General features: G+C 40.9%; 1 protein-coding gene across 1 annotated transcript in view; it reads right to left on the reverse strand.

Annotated features, from left to right (window-relative positions):
• Nucleotides 1-24,263, reverse strand: part of FARS2 (phenylalanyl-tRNA synthetase 2, mitochondrial) — a gene marked incomplete at its 3' end in the record, with an annotated part of 115,851 nt that overhangs the window by 12,373 nt on the left and 79,215 nt on the right. Inside the window, 1 exon segment of the mRNA XM_010287286.1 lies at nucleotides 11,033-11,193. Within this exon segment, the coding sequence (XP_010285588.1) occupies nucleotides 11,033-11,193 (161 nt within the window).

A 24,263-nucleotide genomic window follows, 5' to 3' on the forward strand; every position in this document is an offset into this window, starting at 1 on the left:
GCTGAAACCACCAGCACCTGGTTCTCATAGCTTCACATAACCAATAAGAAATCTATTGTTATTTTAGTTTTCCAGGTTTACTCCTTCACCTAATATTAATTTAATATGGGTTTCAGCACATATATCACTGCTGGAAATTGTTCCATGGCTTATTTAAGCACTTTGTATAATCATTATACTTCACCATTTGGGATGCAATAAAGATCGGTTGATATATTCAGCAGCAGAATTACTCATTTGTGAGCTATTTGTTTTAAAGAGCCTCAACCAGTCAAACTGCAAATATATGAGGTTTAGAGATCAGAGCAAACCACAGTAACACATGCTTTTTGAAGCTTACTGCACTTTCTGCTAAGTAATCATTTAAATAGTGTCAGGTGTACTTTGACTGGGTTGCATTGGCTTTCTCATACAAAAAAAAAGACATCAACAGCAAAATCATTCTACTGTCAGTAACTGTACACTGCAGTAGCACTGGTAACTAGAAATTAATCTTGTGTTTATCTCATGTTGGGGTAAGTTCAAAATTCAGTCAAAGCTACAGTTGCTCTTTTTTGTTTAAAAACAAATTGGAAGGAAGCCCCTGGTGGTCTGTTCCCCGTTGCTGGGAATCTCTTCCACTTGTATTGATGACACACCTCCTGGGTATACCACAGTCTCTACATATTCACCCATCATCCTCTAAACTAACAGCAGTAATTCAGCCACACCTGAGAGGACTTCCCAAGATACTATTTTTTCTTCTTTTGTTTGTGCCAAAGCCTTTCATGGGATACACTGTGAATGATATTACTCATGAAGACTTGAGAGGCTGGGTTTCTGCTATTTCATTCCAACTTTCTGGGCTACAGAGGTGCAGAAAAAACCCCAGTGATCTTGACTCTTTAATTTCTTTTTGAACAGGTAATGTTCCTTCTTATGTGAAAGTTTTTTTACATTAATTGCATGGAAGGACAATGGAAAACACCAATCATCTACAGACTCAGTGGTCTTTGCATCCCGTAAGTGTTGCACGGTTGTGTTTCACTTGGGATGCCACCATTGGAATCTAAGTGATAAAAAACGTTCAACAAGAACAGCTGTGTGTCTTCATGCAAGTTACTCTGTCCTTTCTCTCCTCTCTAGTCCTTGACTTTTCTTTCAGTTACTTCTTGACTACTTCTTTTCTTCCTCCAGCACTGAGGTTCTGGATCTCCAATGTACACAGAAGGAAAAGGTAGAAGACTCCCAGCTAGCAAAGGCTCATCTTTCCACCCAGGCTGCTCACTTCCCTCACAGATCCATGACCTTTCTCTTGTGCTGCTTACGCATGCAGGCCACAGTGCTGGGGCACGCTATCCAGCGGCAAAGCCACCTTACAGGTTTTATCCTCCCCTCTCTCCCCAGTCAATTTTGGTTTTATCCTGCCTCCAAAAAGAAAAGTCCTGTCTCCTCAGTTGTGCTTGAGGGCATGGGGCAACACTGAGAAGCAGATGAGGGAACTGATACGGCTTTAAGGAACCACAGAGGAAAAAGGGTCCCTGATTCCACCTCACAGTGTAGCCATGTAAGTAGCTGCTGCAGTACAACTTGAACAGCACAGCAGTACAGCACATGGGGAAAAAACAAAACACTGTGACTCTCATCCTCATACTGCAAGAACCAAGGCTCTAGGAAGAAGTGATAGAGAGCAGTCACAAAACCACCAGAATCCTTCAAGGAGAGAAGAGTTTCAACTGCCGTCTCTGGACCTGCAGTCAAAAAAGAGGACATCTTCCAGGTGGGCACACTAGTATATCACATTGCAAGCTTCCGAAAACCCCTGTGGCACACTCTAGGTTTGTTTGTAAAACCCTGGGCTTCCCACATAGCTGAGAATTTGAGGAATATAGAATTACTACCAGCTTTTATAGTTACCTGACATATCATAAAACCTGTACCGGTGATTTAACTCTGTGTTAGCATAGAAAATTGAAAGTAAGAATGAAGTATTTTGCTCTTTTTACACACACACATATATATACACACACACATACACATACTCCCCCCACTCTACACAAATTCCAACTGGGACAGTTGTATACAAAACAGGAAACTCACAACATCCAGAAAAACAGCACAAACTAGCTATTTTGCTTCAAAGTCATCACCAGCAACACCAAATCTGCTATTGGCATGTGATAACACAGGTCAACATGAGAGTTTACAAATATTCTAAGACTGTGAAAACAACCTAGAATTACTTAAAGTATTTTCAAGGAACAGAGGTAAAGGAGAGGAAAACAGCTGTATTTCTGTTAATGAATATCATAGGCTTCTCTGTACATCTGACTATTATCAAGGTGGCTGCTGGATGGATGACACAGATTTGCTTCACCCTTTGGTGCTCCAGCAGACAGCAGATGGAGATATTACGTAAGATAAATATCACTAACTAATCTAAGCACAAAGGGCTACTGACATTTTTCCAAGTAGAAGCAGAAAGGAAATAAACTGTTGCTGATTTGTCCAGGTTCAATGGGAGGCTGTCAGTAAGACTAGATTGCAGTGGGTGGGTGGAAGAATGGAAACAGGGTATGCATGAAAATCTGCATCATCGGTATTAGCCCAAAGGGTAGCAGCTGGATTTCTGGGAACCACATCCCCCGTCAGTGGTTATTTTTACCAAGAGTTTCAGTAATATCTCAGTGCCGAGCAGCCTTAGTCACAGGCCTGGGTTCCGGCACACTAAGTGTTTCACAAATCCAGAATCAAAATGTGGAGTCTAGTGATGGTTCCTGCCCCTAAAAGCTGATGTGCTAACTGTATGACAAATGACAGCAAGCAGATTAAGGCTGGAGTTAGAGTCCACTGGACCCATGACATGAAACTCATAAAAATGACAGACAGGTCTCTCAGCTCTTCACCACCACAGACATCTGCTGCCAGCTGCTTTGGTAGGCATTGCAAGAAATTGGGAGTTTGTGAAGGAGAGGTTTGAAAAAGAACAGGAAAGTGGTTACCACAGAAGGCTCCTCCCCAGCGTGAGAAACAACATCAGAAAAAACCCAAAATGCTCATATGGGCATTTAACAAGTGGGAAGAAATGTTGAAACCACTTTCCAGTTTGATGCAGGCATCAGTTTCTGCATAAGGACTAGGAGCTGCTAGGTGAGAACAGGCTATGAAGAGCCTTGACAGTGAAGAAAAGTAACATCTCATTGATAGCCACAGAAGGGATAACAAGAAAACGTGCAAAGGAGAAGAATTCAGCTCTGCTGAGAAGGACCTGGGGATTCCTGGTGGATAGTGACTGCGCATGAGTGCACCCTGACAGCAAAGGCGGCCAACAGCATCCTGGGCTGTATCAACAGGAGCACAGGCAGCAGACCAAGCGGCATGATTATCCTTCTTTACTCAGTGCTCTTTAGACCGCATCTAGAGTACTGCATCCAGTTTTGGCTCCAGCAATACAGGAAAGACATTGACAAACTGGAGCAATTTCAGCAATGGGCCACCGAGAAGATCTGGGGGCTGAAACACTGGCCCTGTGCGAAAAGGCTGAGAGAGCTGGGTTTGTTCAGCCTGGAGAAGAGACAGCTTCAGGGGAACCTAACATCAACCTGCAAGTACGTACAAGGAGGTCATCAACAAGATAGACCCAGGCTTTTAACTCCCAATGCATGGTGGGAGGATGAGAGGCAATGGATATAAGTCAATCCAAGAGAATTTCAGAATATATAAGAATATTCTTATATTCAGGGTGTAAGAAAAAACTTTTTCACCATAAGGACAGTCAAGCAGTGGAATGGGTTGCTCAAAAAGCTTGTGCAGTTTCCACCTTTAAAGGTTTTCAAGATCCAACTGGATAATGTCCTGAGCAACCTGGCCTGATCTCAGAGCTGACTCTGCTTTGAGGAGGATGTGGGCCTGGAGATCTCCTGAGGTCCATTCCAACGTGAATTAGTCTTAGATCTTAAGACTATGAAGATGAATGGAAGCTAAGGTAAAAATGTGGTGGGAAGATAAGACAGGGTAGTCCTTTGATTGCCATATTGCTGTTCCTAGCACACTGAACTAATATGGGTAACGCTCTTCAACACCTTCCTATATCTGCACTTCTGTACAGTGTCAGACACAACCTCGCTTTTAAACAAGAGACAGACAGTCTATAGAACCACTAGCTGTGGTAAGTATCCTCACTCAGGTTTTACTTGGGGAAATAAAAAGCTAAAAATAGCCAGAGAAAGAAAGTATTGACTGTGTTTGGAAAATTCATTACCTTGAAAGACTGAGCACACAGGTCCAGCTGTGCTCCAGTAAAATTGCATGTGTGTCTGAGCATCTGTTTACTATATCATATGATGGAAAAGCTGCTATATTACTCATTTGCAGTTCACTGGTATGTAAGTGGCTTATTTTTTAGACCTGGACTTAAAAGCCCACAAAATTAAATGAAGATAGGATAGCACTGGTTATCCCAGTTTTCATCACTCCTCTTCCGTTTTTGAGGTATGCCTGAGTTATGGAGAACTGCTATAAATCACTACTCTCAGACAATACGTTTCTTGCTTTCAACACCACTCCCCACCCTGAGACTGATGATGATACTTTAAAGTACAGAATTGCTTTGATGGCTTGTGGTCATAATTTTTGTGGTTACTCATACCTCTCAGTTTTTAAAAAGGAGATCACAAATAGATGTGTACAGTACAAAGTCTGGGGAGTCTTTCTGATTGATTTAGAAAAAGACCTTTGCATCAGTCGCAACAGTTTTTGCCTTAAACCTACTCTCCGGTGTCTTTACCCTCTTTCTGCCCCATCCCCCATCTTGTTTAAACTTTCTCTTTTCACCTCCAGACTTTTCCATATTGCCTCCAATTCCCAAAGTACAGCTCTTCTCTCTTCTACCTTCCTCTTTCTTTGTCTTATCTCAGTGGTTTGTTTTTTCTTGTATCCAGTCTCATGTGACTGCTCATTCACTCTCTTTCCACATTTCTGAAACCTATTTTCTTCTTTCCTTTCAGTGTTTTCAGCCAACTGTCTTTAATTGAGAATGGGAATTCAAGTCCTGTTTACTCTCCAGATGCTTGTTTGTTGACTTCCTTTACCGAACTGTTGATCAGTAAAACTGGCTTGTATCAAAGATTTTGCAAATGACATTTGTGGTTTGTCACATTAAACTCTTATTGCTTATAAAAGCCATTTTTAAAGTTTCCTCTGCTTCAACCCTGCAAGGCACTGATCACTCTCAGTTGGATCCCAGGAAGTATGGAGATCTCTGACCTGAAACTATTTAGGCATTTAGGTTATGTTTGATTGAGCACAGGAACTATCTCATTGATTTAAACGGGACTACTCACAAGTTTAAAGCTCAGCAGGTGCTTCAGTACTTTGCCTGACTGGGGCCAGAGGGCTACAGTTCCTAGAGCTTCAATACCAGCACTGGCTGCAAACAATACGAGATATAAAATCCTGATGAGAGAAGACTTGAAGATCAAGCCATTTCTAATCCAATCGTGCAGCTTAGTGCAGCATCTCCCCAGTGAAGAAGGTATTTTTGTCTTCTTTCCATGGCTATCCAACATTAAAAAAAAGGAGTTTCACAATGTTTTGCAGAGTATTCAGACAAACCTGAGATGATATGCAGCACTGTAGAGGTTTTACTGACGTTCATTTAGGAAGATCTACACAAGTCACTCATAAGAAATTCAAGCTTCTCAAAGTCACGCCAATGAAATGTTTATGCTATACCATCATCTATTCTCTGTTGTACCTCCACATGCATGCACACACACAGTGTATATCTTCAATTACAGTAAAACTAATTAGACAATAAATCACAGTTGAAGCTGTACCTCATTTGTTCAGACATCCAAGTTAAATTTACATACTAATGGTTGCATATTTGCCTTTAATAGATGCACTATTAGAAAGTAAACATAATAAATGAATAACCATTTAGGCATGGAGTTACCTAATCTTGATGAAAAATATCTGAAAATGTAGCAGCCAGTGAATCTATTTACGTTTTTATTGGAAAATAAAGCTAATCACAAACTAAGAAGATAAATATAAATTATATGGAGTAGCATACTTATGATGGATCAGACAGACCCACCCTGAGCAGTGAATGCAATAAGAGCAAACTGGTTGAAAAGGCTGGCTTATATATTAGATGTTCTCGTTCTCAACCATGGAATAAAGAATATAGATTAAGATGGTTTAATTTGCAAAAGTTTCCCCTTGGACCTGCCAGTGCATTCTATTTTCAGCACCTTCTAAAGCTTCAGGACAAGCTATATGTCTCCCAGCAACAATCAAGTATGTGCACAGGAAAGATGCAGAGGAATGATGACTGTCTCAGAAAACTGGAAAGTGCACAGTAAGGTAAAAAAGTTCTATTGTGTAACTGTGTGAACAAGAGGGCTCACATACATAGCAGAGAGTGCAAACTGGGCTACTGGATAAATCCTTTGTCATTAGAATAGGGGCTGAATTCCTATGGCACAATGAGCAAAGGCAAATGGGAGTGTGAGGCCCGGTCTTTGCTATCTTGCACAGGAGAAAGATGAGCCCACCTTGACTTCCTTTCTCGTGTAATGAATCACTTCTTTCCACACAACCACATCTTTCTGAAGATACACTTCTTCTCATCTCTGCTATCCCTGACTGTTCACTTTTCAAAGCAGAGACAGTCTCCTAGGTTAGGGCCACATACACCATTCTGGCTACAGCTGTGCGGAAGGTGAACAGGGTATCACTTCAAGCTGCTTGTCAACTCTCCTCACCACTGCCAAAGCTTACTAGCCCCTCCGGCCTTCCAATGGAGCTGCTCTAGGAGCTTTGTCTATCCATCAGAATGATCCTGGTTATAAAGTCTATTATTTTGAGTATTGAAGCTAACAGGTTATTATGAAGGAACTGAGTTTGGAGAGACTGCATGTGCCAGCAGATATAAGGAGCAGCCCCTGGAGGTGATGGAAGGGGGTGATAAAAACTAGGTGGTGCTAGGCTTATTGCAGATACTGCAAAAATGAGGAAAAGAAGACAGCGACTCCCATAATCTCACAGAGGGACTCTGCACTTTAGCTAGGAATCTGATCCAGATTCCCTCTGTACCAGTGCTTCCCTTAGAACAGCATAAACATGCTTCTGCTTGACCTCAGTCTGGCCTACAAGGTTCATCTGCAATCGAAATAAATAATTATTTAAACCAACAGCAGCCACAGCCGCCAGCAGCATCAAATGAAAGTGACTTTGTGAGGAGAGAATGCATCAGCAGTCAATTGACACAACATGCCGCTTGCTTTCCGTGGCAGCGACATGATGGAGTTTCCAGGAACCGTCCGGCCGCCAGAGCCCATTCGTCTTAATCAACACCTTTGGGCACACTGCACTTCATCTGAACTGTGAGTGCCTTCCTTCCCTAAATGTCACTTCATTTTTGTACCTTTTCTTGCGCGTTGTCAGCCCACAGACACATCTTTTTTTTGTAAGAATGCCGGCTCAACACGAACTGGAAGGTGATTACATGCAACTACGCTCAGAGCTCTGATGAACAGAGATCTAACACAGCATACCAGATCGGATACAAGCCATTTGTTTTATCACATTACGCCTTGCAGGTGCTTAGTCTTTCCCGCCCTGTCGAGCCTCAGCTTTTCATGTCACAGCCTGAGCAGAAGCCCTACACAAGTGATTGAAGGCAAGTTACCAGCCTCTGATCCCCGACACTGCTGTGACGTGTCAAATTACAGCTAGAGCAATTTGGTAATCCAAATCAGTGCAATAATCTGATCTGTGGGGAGCAGCACTCCAACACTGCTGTGCTGAGTGGCCACAATGGTACCAGCACCGTCAGCTTTTCCCGGCAGCTTTTTGACCTACTGAAGCCTGCATGCGTGTATTGAACAACTGATGACACAGGAAAAAGTCTGACACATTCAGGCTGTTAAAAGGCACAAAAAATATACATTACATCCCAAGAAAATGCTCTAATTAAATTCCATTTTTGAACAAGAGTATATTTAGCCCAGCTATTATTAAAGGTTACTGCTATGTAGTGTGCACTTCACGTATTTGAAGAACATTTTAATGAACAGAAAAGAAAAATATTTATGTTGGTGGATAGTATTAAGATCATAAGAAAGGATGGGAGGAGTATCCAAAGGTTGAGATATCTATCTCAGTTAAGCACATAAAGAATGGACATTTACCCAGGCCTTCTGAGGCTGCGGAATTCAATCTATGTAATGAAAGGCTCTCAAAACACCTGGTCTGTCTTGGCTCAGTTCAGTCAGGCTGAAAAATACTGCATGGCTTTGCATGCAGAAAATTTGACACTTCTTAAATATCCATCAAGATTTCTTACAACATCAATACTGCAAGACAGGCTAAAAGTTTTCTTTCAAATATTATATGAATAAAGAATGTAATTCATTAATTATGACTGCTTAGAAAGTAGACAGATGCAGAAGGTCTGCTAACTTGGGTTTACAACATACCTGAAAAATAACACAGAACAGAAAGAAATTAAAGCTGGCTTATTAACTCCCATCATCTGAGATCTTACGGTAGCAACAAGGATTATTTCACAGTATTCTCATTCAAAGAGGGTTATTAACATGTCAGTATGTACTAGCAGTATGTACAGTACTGAGCTCAAAAAAGCTCAATGTAAGATACCAGATGAAAGCTGGATACAAACTTCCTTTTAAACAGAAGACCAAGCTTGCCTCTAGTCTCTTATATTCAGAGACAGAGTTGAAAAATATAAACTAAGAGTTAGGGAGAATTATTCTAGCAAAACTGAAGATGGGCCATCCAAGTGGGGTGTGCATATGTATGTGTTAAAAGAAAAGGGGGGGAAAAAAATGTCCCTAAGAAGTGCTTGATACCAGAGCAAAAGTCTGTTTCTAAAACATTGTCCATATTCTTTCTTTAGAAGAGAGAAGGAAGACTCAAAATAATCTGTCTTTCCACCTCTGCTGCCCCTCTCCCATGCCCCTCATGTCCCGATCTGTACACTTTTAATTGGCCTAGTTGCTGGGATACAACTGCCAACACATTAATGAGACAGAGCAGTAGTTAATGGCCCAATAATATTACTCTGGTCTTTCCCTTTGGTCCAAGTTAGAGCACAGTGGCAGCTAACAATTTTTCTTCCTTGAAGTCCCCCATCTATTGCATCACATCTCCTGATTTGTGTTATTACCTAAAAACGTATTTCAGCCAGCAAGCCTCAATTTCATGACTCTCTACAACATCAGTTCTGGGTTGTAGAACTTTTTTCCCCTGTTCCAAGTTGAACCAATGCCAGCTGAAACCAATGCTGCTCAGCAAGAAGTGCTTAAAGACCTACCAAGACCTTGTCACCACTCACACTGATGACACAGTTACTCAGCAAAACACTGCAAAACCACGTGCTCCTAGTGACTCCTGCTCAGCTAAGGTTACCACACAGCACCAATTAAAAAAAAAAAAAATTCTTTCACTTTTAGCTTCCTAGAAACTGTGTCCTTTCCTCTGAGACTATCCACAGTAACCTATGCCTCTGTCATCTTCAGACTAGTTCGCTACACCCGACTTTATCTGAAGCTGAACATGACAACGATACACCACTTAAGAGAAGCCAGACACCCAGCTCACTCTTTGGCTCACCTTCAACCTCAGACCATATCATTCTGACAATCTGGGCCTTTCCCCAAAAACCCAATCTACTGCTAATATCAGTTTGAGGCTTGGATCCACAATTTTAAAGCAAGCAAGAAATCTCATCTCAGTTCCACCAGAGATCAGATGGCAATCTATAAACCAAACCACAACCTGTGCTCCTCAGGAGCAATGCCATTCAGAAAGATATGGGCTGAAAAGGAGACCTGAGCACTCCTTACTGAAAAGAACAACAAACATTCTTAGGAGATCAGGGAAACCTACAGGCAGACCCACCTTCAGGAAGAGTGAAAAAACCTGTCTTCCTTCTGTAAGTGATAACTATGATCTGAATACCGCAACGCCAGTATCATCACAAAAAACCCCAACCAAACCCAACCAAAAAAAAAACCAAGCAAAAAGAAAGACCTAACAAAAAACACCCACCCCCCAAACCTATCCAAACACTATTTTGACTTTTTGACTCTACTGGAGAAGGTGTGCCAGAATTGCCACAGATTAAAAAATGGATGCTGCTACTGATTTGATGTGGAGACTGCTTAAATATCACCTAAGCATTATCACTGTTGATTTCCCCTTTTATGTTTTCAATTCTTAAAAAACATAATCAAGCTGTTCACAAACAAAGCAAGTAAAATGGTAAAAGGCAGCAGCTGCTTTAGCACTTCAGACTTCGTCAAGCATCTACACAGCTATGTCAGCTCAACTGAACCTTCCCGTGCTCACGCTGAAGAACGTTATGGAAGGAGCATTTCCAGTTATGCTTCATTACTTTGCAACTACGAAAAGTAAGACAAGGTTGCTAACTACAAAAATCACCCCAGGAGAGGAGTTACAAAAGAAATATAAGCTGAGCCTGCACCCTGCCCCCACTAACACCTGGAGGAAAGAGCTGACATATTGAAGATGGTGAAGCACATTCACAAAGCACTCTCCCAAAATTTAACAACGCAACTCACACTGACTTCAATAAATGTAGAGTGAAAACAATGGGAAAAATTGGGAATGTGTTACGATATTTGAATGCTCAGCATCAAACACATTTTTATAATGAAACAGAATTATAGACACAATTCAATAACGTACCCAACCCAGACGCAGACCAAAATCAATCCCTATTCTGGATAAATTTAGAAGTTAGATATATGATTAAGTATTAGTCAGAAGAGAGATACTCACTGGGTATCAGCAGCGACTCACAACATTATCTGGTTTAAAAAAAATGTTATCATCAAAAGCTAGATTTTATTGCAGTATATCAGAGAATCATTCTAGCTGTAAAGCGGTTGCTTTAAAACCTAATCTGTTAATGGCACAGAATTTTAATGATGTGATATTCTCTAGGGCTAAACACATTTCTTACTGCCAGAAAATTATTATCATCTATATATTATTTTACCTGGAATTTTACTTTTTGCCAAATGTGAGGCACAATAAACTGTTTCAAGAAACGTTCATCTTCACTCCAGAACAGTCGGATGTCAGGGATTTCATACAGGATCATGGCCAGCCTCTCCAAACCCAAGCCAAATGCCCAGCCAATTTTATCCTGAGCACCAGCTGCAATAAACAACAAACAAGATAAGAATTCAAGAGCTTAAGTTCACAACATGAGAAATTGCTGATAAAATGTTTACCTATTTACCAAGGTAAAAAAAAAGGTGAAGTAGCAAGACAGAAAAGCCTACAAGCAACTGCCAAATGGAAGATCTAAAGGCTACAGAACAGATCCTACTTCCAGCAAAAACTGCAGCAGGACTGGGCACATCACCAAGTCCAGGAACCAAAAGTGCCAATACAATAAAGCCACACCCTTGGCAATTTCTGTCCAGAGTTTCAGACAGGCTTTGAGAAATGCTGCATAACACTACATACCGCTTCCCTTTACTATCCTTAGAGCTAAGCACTTCCACACCCGACTCAGTTGTGTTTTATAAGGCACATAAACATGAATTTCCTGTTCAAAGTATTTTACATGAGCTGACAGACCAGGCCAAGCCTATGCAGCATTAACATCATTACCAACATTTGAGAAGATCAAAATTGCCTCTTTTGAGGCATCTGGAAGAAACAGAGCAATGGGACGTGAGGCGCTGTCGCGTTAGCATCACACCTCCAACCAGGGAACTCCTGGGCTGCTGCCCCGGGGAGAAGCCACTGCTCCCACATACACAAGTCTCTTTTATGCAGTACTAAATATAAAAATACAAGAATATTTAATACAGAAGAGTTGTACAGATATTAATGATGCAACATTTATGTCAGGAAAGTAAATATTCATACCTTCCTTCATTTATAGGCCAGGAGCACCGAGTCATTAAACAGGGATTTTTTCAACTCCAGGAACCAACTCCATTTTTAACCATCATCCTACTGATTTTGAAATAATCTGAGAGCCCAGCAGCTCTGGCAGAAGCTCAGAGCTTTTTAAAACTTAAACAAATGGCTAAATAAACACACTTATGCTGAAAGGATGCGCGCATGTGCGACAGACTTGACTCTGCACCACCAGCACTGGCACTATGCTCCTCAGTCACGCAGTATCACTGTACATCTCACAGCTATCCAGCTAGACCAAGGCCATACCTGCTTCCCCCGGTATTTAAACTCTAATACTTTGGCAACTTTGAACTCGGTAGGTTCCCCACCGTCATTCAGGAGCCTGGAGGCAACTTTCAAGTCACAAACAAGTCTACTTTCTGACCCCTGTCTCTGCTATCAGAAAGGATTTGGGTGCTGATGACATCCTGAGGTATGCTGTCACGTTCAACGCTGAGACAAAACAGTCCAAAGTCCTGTTTAAATAGAGGCAGGCATAACAAGCTTGGGAAAAGAGAGACTGTCATCACTTTGATTCTTTTAATTAATTTGAACCTGCCTATTTACCTGGAATACCAAGTCCTCAGCAGAATCCCTCCGTGCCTCATCTGCAACCTTAGCAGCATTGCACTGCCACAGGAATTTGGTCAACTTCCTAAGAGTACTTCACAGAGGTGTCTGGAGATTCTGCCTTGTCCCTTCTTGTGTGCTCCTAGGCAAGATTTTGCACTTTCTGACCTTTGAAAGCAGACAGTTTATCAACTGAATTATGGAAGTCTTAAGAAAGAGAGGTCTGGATGTGAACTCAAAATGTAACTCATGGCAGAGCTCCTCAAACTAGTATGCTTAAAACAACCAATGGACTTTGAGCTAACCTGACCTTGGAAACCCACAATCCATGCTACATTACATGAAGAACTGCAAGATTTGCTAGTGTTAATTGAGTTATTTTTAAAGAAATGATAGTGACCACACAGAATATATTGAAACTTATGTTTGGGAAAGATTTTGAGCTTTGACTTTAAGTGTAAACCATAAACTGTTTCTTTTCCAAGCTGAAAGTATCATTTCTCTCCATGCTCCTGTATATAAAAGTAATTGTATTTTTACGGCTATGAAGAAGGGAAGATAATTCATTGCAATGGTGTTACTTCCCCAAACTTCCAGCTTGTCTTTGATCATCAACTCCTGCCTCTGTAGCAAAACTCCTATTCATTTAAAAAATACCAGACCATCATGTTAGTATGGATATTTCTGTATACTGATGTGGTGGGTTGACCTTGGCTGGAGGCCAGGTGCCCACAAAAGACTCCCCTCCTCAGCTGGACAGGGAAGAGAAAATATAACAAGAAGCTTGTTTTACATTTAAGATTTGTGCTTTCTTAATATCTTGGTATAAGAATGGCTTTCGTTGTAACTTTTTTTTTCCTCACACTTTATACCTAATTGATTTTCTATGCACTTTAATTCTGCAATGAATGATTTGCTTTTATATCAGCAATGTCTTTTTTTGTTGTTGTTGTTTGTTTTGAAAGGACTGGGACACATCACAAGTTTTTGCACTATGTAGCAGACTAAATTCTTTACCCAGCTATCTGCCTAGCAGCTCAGAGCATGGTCATCTGAACTGTGAATAAACACCTGGTTGCAGAACTTGTCTCTTGGATGATCCTTGCACAATTATCAGCCTTCAGACTAAAAACTTCTCAACTGTCCACAGTGAAAGCCATATCAGTGAAGAATTCCCTCTACTCGGGGCAGTGGGGGAGAAAAATGAAAGTGCAGGTAATTAGTGTTTGTCCTCAGATCAGCACTGGCAAATCTCCACTGCACTCTGCATCTTCAATTACTTTGTCTCTCATCTCTTCTCCAACTTCCTATTTGTAAAGCTCCAAGTCAACATACCATTGACTTAAAGCACCTGAAGAACTACCTTGGGGAACTCAACAAGACTAAAGCATGCTTCTAAACATAACATATTTCTGAGTGGAAATGACCAGGTGGCTTAGAACTTAAACCTGCCGCTAACCACCCTGTTGAGTGAAAGAGCAACCCATAGCTTTTCACAGCACATATATATGTTTAATTACACTGAATTTTAGCAAGTAGTATGCAAAGAAGTCAAGTGAATGTGAGTCAATATGACAGAAAGTACTAGCACAGAATAGCTTTAAATGTGGCAAAAAACAGGTTGAGGTTCTGATGAGGAGACCCAGCCAAAGCGGCACATTCCAGGGACCTGGTGGGGCAATCATAGCAGCACTGCTTGAAATAGCACAGCCCAATGGATAAAGCTTTCCTGACATAACGGGCTTTCCCCAACACTGCCAGGCTCCTGCTGCCTCACGTGAAAAACTTGACTCCCCACCAGAAGAAAATTGCTGGAAGCTTTGCATGTCAGGTAGCCAAAGATGGAAAAGGAAAGGATAAAATGGTTTGACTGGCTCCTCACACTGGGGGCTGAGACAGTCCAATCTCACTCCAGAGGGTACATCATTGCAGCTGCGTCTTAGAGGGAAGCTCCTTATATTCCTTGAGAAATCGTATCTATTTGTCCTGTTCTTAAGCTTTGAGCCCAAATGCATCGGCTTACACTTATGTGTAGTCCAATCAAGGCACTCTCCAAAAAGCATTGTTAAATGGTAGCTAAATTTGATCAGCCTGGATGGGAAGCACTGAAATTACTTACCGAGGCATATATAATGACCTGCCAGAACACATAGACTATATCCCACTGAATCCTCAGAAATACCCACAGACAGAAACGTTTACCTTCTGAAGGCATGTGAGGCAAGACATTTTGCACTGTACAAGATTTTTCAGACATATGTTGAAATGTAGTGTTAGGAACAGGTTGACAAAAACTTTTTTGTTATACACTTCAGTCACACTTATTTTTACATCTATGCTGGCTTTTATTTAACAATTTTCACTACTCCTGTAAAACTGCCAATAAAGAAATCTTTCTTTCAATAGAGCCTAAATTGGGTCTTCAAATTGTTATACTCAGCAGTTACTGAGAAGTGGAAGATCCAAATTTTGATCTTGGATTGAGGCAAAGTCAGGAGCATACAACAGCCTGCACACAAGGTGTTCTTCACAAAATGACCAAACATTAATATACCCAAAGTGTGTGTAGCTGAAAGCTGGGATGAGTTCCAGAAGCAAAGACCTGAATTTGATCTCCTGCTTTCAGTCCCAACCATGGCTGTTAATGGAGCAAATTCAGAAACTAAAATAGTGGGAAGAGGGGTGAACAGAGTCTCAAGGATACACAGACTACACATCATGTTTTATAAAACAAATCAGTACTTTAAACTATGCAGAAAGTAATTTATAGACATAATGAAAATGTGACTTGACACAAAACGTCAGAAATTCCTGAAACAAAGACCTATGCCCATCTTTAAGCTCCATGTGATTAATAGACAGATTATGAACAAGGCTTTGAAAAACAGCTTCTGCAAAATAAACGTTTAGTTATTGCTAGAGACTAGGATTGCATATTTTACATGAGGGCCACAGCAATGAGGTAAACATGTTTACTCGTGTTAAAAATAAGCCATTTTTAATTATTACCTACTTCAGATAAAACACCCGTATGTTTGGAGTCAAAGGTTCTACATGGAAAAAACATACTAAGGTGTCAGTCTAATATAGAAGAGCTTCTGAAAGTGCAAGGTCAGATGGCTGGATGTTAAGCAACTGATGCCAAAAAGCTTACTGAAGTTTCCTTCTGAATTGCTCTCTTCAGCGAAAGCAAAAATAAAAATTGTCATATTATTCTCTAACTCTGTTAAATTGATGCATTCAGACTCCTCTGTGCAATACAGTTTAAATTACCTCCTAAAATAAGGACTTGGCTTTCAGACTATGCATGCTAAGTAAGCCACTCCTCAAGAACCCAAGAAAAGAAGTAAACATTAAATTATGCCTATTCTGTGGAAAAAGAACTTATCTTTCTATGTCTCATATGTGGAATAATTTTCTAACAATAATTATCACTTTGAGACCACAGCTTTGTCTCCTGGGTCAGACTTACCTGTTCTGTTTGCTCCACTTGAAAACTAAGCAAAAGAACTTTAAAAGCTTTGATTGAGTTTTTAATATCACAGAATCATAGAATGGTTTGGGTTGGAAAGGACCTTAAGGATCATCTAGTTCCAACCCCCCTGCCATGGGCAGGGGCACCTTCCACTAGACCAGGTTGCTCAAATCCCCATCCAACCTGGACTTGAACATGCCCAGGGATGGGGCTTCTCTGGGTAACCTGTTCCAGCAGCTCACCACCCTCGTAGTATGTTTATTTTTGTTCCATAATCAAAATAGCTGGGTACATACTTTCTGCCCAGGGAAGCCATCCACCAGATTCAACTTTCTTTTGATATGTAATTAACATACATTCTACTATTTTACCAATATTTCACCAGGCCAAATAGCTGGGAGGAGACTTCTGATAGGGAGAAATGGATGATTAGAGCAAAAGAGGACAGGAAAACTAGATGAGCAAGAAGAGGAATGGGCAAACCACAGCAACAACAAGGAGGACCTTTCCCTATTTTTTCCCTACCTTGAACTGCTACTTTTAGTTTCCAATTCTTTTATCTTTCTGCTTCCTCAGTCCTCCTCCCCTGCTCCCTTCCATCTTCCTATCTTTGCCTGAATCCACTTCTCCCATTCCCATAAGCCCTCCTAAACTTTCACAACAAAATCAATAGCAAAACCACCATTACACAGAACCTTACTTAAAACTTAAGATATTTTCTCAAAGTTCATAACCATATACTGCAATAACATTTAACCTTTCAAATTATATAAGATAAAGTAACCACTTAACTCCCAAGAGCAATACAAGATATTGGTCATTAACCACAAACACTTTTATGGTATACAGTCTTCCTTTTTCTCTGTACTTCAGCCTACATATCTGAACAAATGGCTTGCTTAGTTTTTGAGGTTTTTTTTCCTTTACCCATGTGTATCTCAAGACTGAACATTCTCCAAGAAGGACAGTGCAATTTGCTACCCTAATTTATGTCACAGAGCAAAAAATGAGTTTTGACCCAAAACTCCTTGGGTCAATTCCTGGCTCTTCCTGCGGGCTCCAGTACTGCTCTTTTTGTTTTGTGTATGTAAAAGCAAATTCTGATCCCTTTCATAATGTTTTGTTCATAATGTTTTGTTCATTCAGGCAAAGCCAGATTTTGAGGTTTGGAGTCTTTTAGTATCTTTTAATACCATTAAATCTCCCAAGATGTTGGGGCAATGTAATGTGAAAAAATAAAAGCTATGAAGAAATACATGAGGGGCTGCCACTTGGCAGAAAGACCAAGTCTACAGTATTACGAACATCATTTTTTCAGGAGTATAAGTACAGCTGGACAAATTCACGCCATATATATTAATTGCCCCTAGATGCAACTTTCTTGGCAAAATTCCACCAATACCAAAGTTCGCTGTTTAGTGTCTTTTCTTCAAGAAGAGCAGGCACAGCAAGGAACAAGAAGAACACAAAGACCATCACAATGTGATACAATCTTCAAGAGATTAAGACATCCTCAAAAGATATCGAGGCAGCAGTTTATGTATCATAGCATGGGACGGTATCAGCATCGGTTTGATATTCCTGTTCAAAAATCAGAACAGCAGAACACCTGTGTATATTAAAAGGTTAAAAACTGTGTGCAGCTGATAGCACCAAGTCTCATGGTTACTCTGAGACCTGGACTCTGCACAGTATATTAAACTTTTACAGACAGGGACTGACACCATGTTTTGTATTTCTACAGTACCTACCATAAAGAAGCCTTGGGCTCATGACTGGGGTTTCTTGGCTCACCAATATATAAAAATAATAGATAAGGTTTATGATTTAACAAGTACACTCTTCTGCCACAAACTCATTCTTTGGAAGAAACTCATGAAAAACCTCATGATCACGTAGGTGTCACTTGCCTTATAACTGGGGTTGGGATAACAGTCCATTATAATGTAAAACATTACATTTCAAAATCTTTCCGTCAATATTAGTTCAGCATTCTGATGTTAAAGCTATAAACAGATTTCACACTGAAGTGCAGCATATATACTCCAATACAATGAACTCCAATATAATACCACTACAGTGTTTCACAGCAGTTCTGACGAGGTTCAAGGTACACACAATTAATTTATTTCAAAAAATCACAACATGAAAGGTCCAGCTGTACCTAAATGTATTGTCATATAGCATAGGCTGGAAAAATCTTTGTTCAGAAGTACTATCTCCAGTTCTCCTTTCTTCTTACTAAAGATTACTACTCCACCAGTCCTGTGCTACAACAGTTTGAAGGGCAAAAGTTTCTCACTTTTGTTCACAAAGGGCTCTTCAAAGTACGACTGGATTCCCAAGCCACGCCTGCTTACTGATCTCCCATCCAAAAAAATTTGACCATTGCATGTTCCTGGGCAAAATAATTTCTGCCAATAGGTATCATGCTATTCAAAGTCATGGATATGTTTTAAATATATAATTACAGAAAGTAAATACTATATATAAGATCAGACAGTAGCAAGTGGGGTTTGCAGACCATGTCACAAAAGGACCCTCTTGCATTTCTTTCCACGTTGCTCCTGAGTATAGTGCTTCCAGTTGGCATTTGTCAACCTGGCCACCTGCAAATATCTTTATCAGCACCTATAATATACCTATGGATGCTCAGCTAGCGTATAAAATGTACCAGCAGACAAGGCATGCATAAAAGGGGAAGTATACACTTGTAGCACTAATGGATACCCCAGGAAACTCAATGCTGTGCCTCAGAAAAAGGCATAGTGAGCCACGACCTGCTCTTCTGCCTGGGCCCAAAATCTCCTCCGTTTCCCCTATCATGCCCACGTTCCCAGGAACACTAAGATGGAGCAAAACCTGAACTTACGAATGAGTTTATTCACCTTGTAGTGCACTGCTTGACTTCTACGTGGCCACGACCCTTTGAACTGCCTCACCTGGGAAAGGGCTGGAGCTGCGCCTAACCCCGCGCGGGCTCAGTGACGCTGTGGAACAGCACTGCCGTGCCCAGCGCTCCTCCGGGGCAGGAGCGGAAGGATTTCATTCAAGGCAAAAGAGTTCTCCCTCCTACTCTGTTCGTGTCTTGAAATCGTACCTAGTCATTAACAACTTGATGGGTATTAATGTATTCTCTTTGGATTTGGGGAGGCTTCCAAGCAGAAGCAGAGATACCTGCAAAAAGATGCTGAGCGGAAGCGTAACTCTGGGGGACGCCATTGGCTATGTCACCACTACTCATTGTAGTAGTATCTGGTCTAGACCAATCCCTTCAGCTCTACTGTAAATGGGGAGAGAGAATCACGAATAATTATTCCCTCTATCATAAGACATGTACAGACAAAACACTTAACTTTTAGACAGGTAAATCAGATTAGATGAATTTGACCCTATGTGCCCATTTCAGCTTCATTTTTTATCATGAAATAAGCATTCCTGTACAATTACAAGGAAGAGAACAAAAACTTCCCATCTCAGAGTAATCACCTCACATTAATTTCTCTTTTTGATTTCTTTCTCAGATTTCTTTTAATTAGCTACATAATTTCTAGTAACCTCTTTCATGATTTAGGAACTTGTATGGCCCAAATACAATGGAAATTACATTTTGAGTACTCTCCTGTCCTTGTCTCCCTCTTCCTGCACTGTACAAAGTGCCTATAGCCACTTTTTAAAATTTATAATTTATTTCATTTATTTCCAATCATCTTATTCACCAGTAATACTACAGGATTACAGCCAGACCTCCATGCTCTTTTTGCTTATGACTAGAACATTTAAGTTAGTGAATATTTTAAAAATTAACCCATCATCTCCATATGAAGCAGGTGACAATAAATACTGAAGAGGAAATAATTGTTCTTTACAGTTCAGATTAATTATTTTTCCTCTACTTTCTAATTTGTATGAAATTTCTGAGTTCTGGCAGCAGCACGTTTATTTCTGAAAAATAATGATTTGTTAAGAAGTGACATAAATTGTATTACAATTTAGCATAAAGTGGTTGAAGGAGTTTCACACAATACAGTATTACCAGCTTCTGCATTACTGTAGTTGGAAGAAATGTAACATTCTGAAGTTGCACATAAACTATACAAGAAAAGCTTAGGAAAAGACACAAGGAGAGGTTTTGCTTGATGTCCTTGAAATAATTTGTGGAAGCACCCTAGCTGTACATTTTGCAGAGGCTTCTTGCCGACTCTTGCCATGTAGCTGACAAGGCACGTAAAAGATCATGGAAACGGATACACAAGCCAATAAAATATTCAAGTGAAACAGATTATGCTCTGCAATTCTTTCTGGCAAAATAGCATGACTACAACAGCCCTACAGTAAATGAAATCTATAGAAAAGGAAAAGAATCCTACAAGAACTTGCTTTTCCCTCAAGGACTAGTACCTTGGGAAGATATCACTGCTATTTTATACATTTGTACTGGTTTTGGCTGGGGTGAAGTTAATTTCCTTCACAGTAGCTGCATGGGGCTGTGTTTTGGATTTGTGCTGGAAACAGGGATGTTTCAGTGACTGCTGAGCAGTGCTCACACACAGTCAAGGCCTTTTCTGTTTCTCACGCCACCCCACCAGCGAGCAGGCTGGGGGTGCACAAGGAGCTGGGAGGGGACACAGCTGGGACAGCTGACCCCAGCTGACCAGAGGGATATTCCATGACATATGACATCATGCTCAGCAATAAAATTAGGGGGAAGATTGGCAGGGGGGCTGCTGCTCAGGGACAGACTGGGCATCAGTCAGTTGGTGGTGAGCAATTGTTTTCATTTGCATCACTTGTCTTTCTTGGGTTTTATTTATGTGTCTCTTTTATTTTCCTTTTAATTATGATGATGATTATTATTATTATATTTTATTTCAATTATTAAACTGTTCTTATCTCAACTCACGAGTTTTCTCACTTTTACCCTTCTGATTCTCTCCCCTCATCCTGCTGGGGCGGGGGGTGTGAGCGAGTGGCTGTGTGGTGCTTAGTTGCCATCTGGGGTTAAACCATGACTATATTCAAAATTAAGTTTATATGTAGTCTTTCCATGCACACTTTTAAATACCCCTTTTATGCTATCTATCTCTAATGACATTTCCTAGCAAAGTATATCAATAGCAAAATGTCCTATTTTACATGCAAGGCCATTTTCCCAGGCATGATGTGCATCCAGGGAAACATATGTTTTGCTAAAATGAAAACCAAAATATTATCTTATTAGACAACAACAATGTGTCCCCAGCAGAGTGAACTAGTAAAACTTGTTTTACTTTGGAAAGCTTGAAGAGATTCTTCTTAACAACATACCTTTTCATCAGCAAAAGGTCTGTGTCAGCACAATTCCAGCAGCAAAAAGTTGGCTCTGCTGGTATGAAGTACATCTACAGCACACCTGCACTGGCTGCCCTTTCCTATACTGGGCTGGGGAGCGACGCTCACACACAGGATGTGTGTTACACTACGTTATGTGTTACACTAAGTTACTCATACACTGATGATGTGCTGGTGCTGCACACATGTGCTTAGGTAAACACATTAGCATCCCGCAGACAACCTCTTAATGTGTTACTGGAGTTACAGCTGGTGAGTAGAGTTATACCACTAACAGCCAGAAACAAAGGGAATGCTCATTGCAAAAGGATGAGCTGCAGGATAGCCCCGTAACTACCCTCGCCCTAGGTATATGTATTGTATAGAACAGTTTGCTCCCTTACAAAGGGACCAACAGCACATAACAGAACAGCTTTATTTACCTTTCAAGGAGGAGGTATTTTCCTCAGAAAAGATATTCAAAGGAGGCAAAGACTGCTACATAAAGCACTCCAACCACCACAGCTGCTTGGAAAAAATCATGATTCTCCCACTATGTTCATATAAACTCTCAATTATATCTAATATTCTGTATGTGTAATAATTACAGAGGTATATACACATAGAATTACTCTACAAAGCTTGTAATTATATTACACTGATGACTCATAAGAATGTGATGATATACAACAGAATATCTCCATTTTTCAGTTTTCAATTTAAAACAACCAGGAAATGGCCCACAAAAGTGAGCCTTAATACAACACTTGATGTTTCGATGAAACATTCAGATATTCCGAAATGCTAGGATTAAGGTTGCCTGAGGAACACTAAAATGCTCTCATCTTAGAAATATATGATGATGCTGTCTTCAATGAGACAAACAAGTATTAATCTTTCCACAAGACTTTGCTCCATTCAGCACAGAGAAGAGCCAATGGTTAATGATTCCTGCTTGCGTTCCCTGCATTGCTGAACATGGACCTGAAGCACCTTACACACTGAGCAATATTCAGGCAGAGCTCTGAAGACACATTCTGCCTTTTATGAGCTTCCCAGTGAAGCATTCAGTTCCACAATATTTAAATGCTTGAAAAATATGAAGGACTTTTTTTTCTTTTTCTACATGTCTTGGTGAGTTGAGGAAGTATTGCTGTCTGCTGTATTGCAGACTGGGAACCTGGGCACAGAGACTTTAAGATCAAAAGTATCTATTATTTTGCTCCCAGTGTGAGATACCTGGGACCTGGTGTTTCTGAGCACCAAGCATTACACGGTGTTTAATACATTCAAAGTACAGCTCCCTGTTACTACAGCTGCAGCTCTGAGCACTCAACACTTCTGCAAATCAGACCCCACGGTCTCAAGTCCGGCACTGAAACAATAAAAAGCACACAGTTAGCAGCCACATGCAAAAAGTTTGAGTTAGGAGATATTACCTACACTCAGCCAGGAACTTTTTGCTCAGGGAGGAAGAGAAGGCACAGCAGCATTCAAGCACACATTCAGACTGTCCTTTCCTGCTGTTATTAAAGGCGTCCATTTCATGCTCTCCAGCTACAGCTTTAGTGAGTCAGAAGCTTGCAAGAGCAGAATTCTCCAGTTAGCAGTCTCAATTCATCCCTAGAGGAACGATCAGCCTGGAAGCTGAATCATACAGCAGTCCTTCACAGGAGAAGTAAACGTAGCAATGTCCTTCGCCTCCTAAACTGCCCCCCACTCTGCTTCCCCCCAGGACTCTGGCTTTCCAACCAAGGTGGTTTCTCTCTCTCTCTTGCTGGGAGGCAGCATGGAGGTTTCGAGGGAGCGAGCCTCCTGCGTCCTGGGAAGGTGCCGACGGCTGCCCACAGCCCTGGGCTGAACCCCAGAGGGCCTCCCAGGCCTAGCTCAGGGTGAAGACTGGACGATTTCAGCAGGCAGCAAGTCACGGTACCAGTGAGCCCGCGCTCACTGCAAGTTTCCAGAGGAAGCCAGAGCTAAACAAACCCCTGTGGCCGAACGTGGATGAACCCTTCACCCAGGCAGTGCTCTGCCCCGCTCGCAGGCACGGCCTCTGAGAGAGAGTAGGATTTACTGAACACAGGCACGTACCTCTTGTATGCCTTTTGTTCCCCCTCCCAAAAGAACGGCCTCCTCCAACGCGCAGTCAAAACTGCAAATAAGGTGGGCTGAAGATGTAGTTAGACTTGACTAGAAGCTGACTCAAAACTACAGGACTATACAATCTGAAGCCCACTGAAGACAACAGAGAAAAAGACCCTACGCAGACTTCCGCAAGGTACAGGGAAGTTCCTTCCTCGCTGAACATCACCTTGTTCCAGGCACAGAAGACAGACCACTGTCTCGGCGGGGAAAACGAGACAATCAGACACACAATCCCAGTGTGCAGTTGGGGGGTGAGTGTGTGTGTGTGTGGGGGGGTGTGTGTGTGTCTGTGTGAGAGTATCACAGTACCTCAGTGGGAAAGATCTGAGCTTCACTCAGTGAGTTTTGTACCTTGCTCACGGACTATATGAATGGAAATGTTCTGGTATACACACAACATAAACGAAAGGTTACTGCTTTGATTACATGGTATTTTAATTTCCTGCTAAAATATTTAAATGAATTAACAGAGAAGACTATTCATCTGCTTTTCTTTCTGGAGGAATGAATATATTAAGAAAAATAATTTCTCTTGCCGAGTTGAAACACTGCAATTTCAACACCCTTATTAAAGAGATTCCTTTCTCAAAAAAAGTCACTAGTTCTCTAACTAATGTTCCTCTTTCACAGTTGGTAATTAATCTGTTGTTATGCACCAAACTTAATTTCGGAAAGGAAATGCCACTGACACTTAAAGAAATGAATGATAAAAGAAATGTTAGACCCCCCTAATTATATAAATCCTATGTAATGACAATTAATGAAGTACTATTTTCCGCTGGGAACTTTTTAAAGCACTAGATAAAGGGGC

This window comes from Phaethon lepturus, unplaced genomic scaffold (assembly GCF_000687285.1).
Source record: "Phaethon lepturus isolate BGI_N335 unplaced genomic scaffold, ASM68728v1 scaffold10495, whole genome shotgun sequence".
NCBI classification, from domain to species: Eukaryota; Metazoa; Chordata; class Aves; order Phaethontiformes; family Phaethontidae; genus Phaethon; species Phaethon lepturus.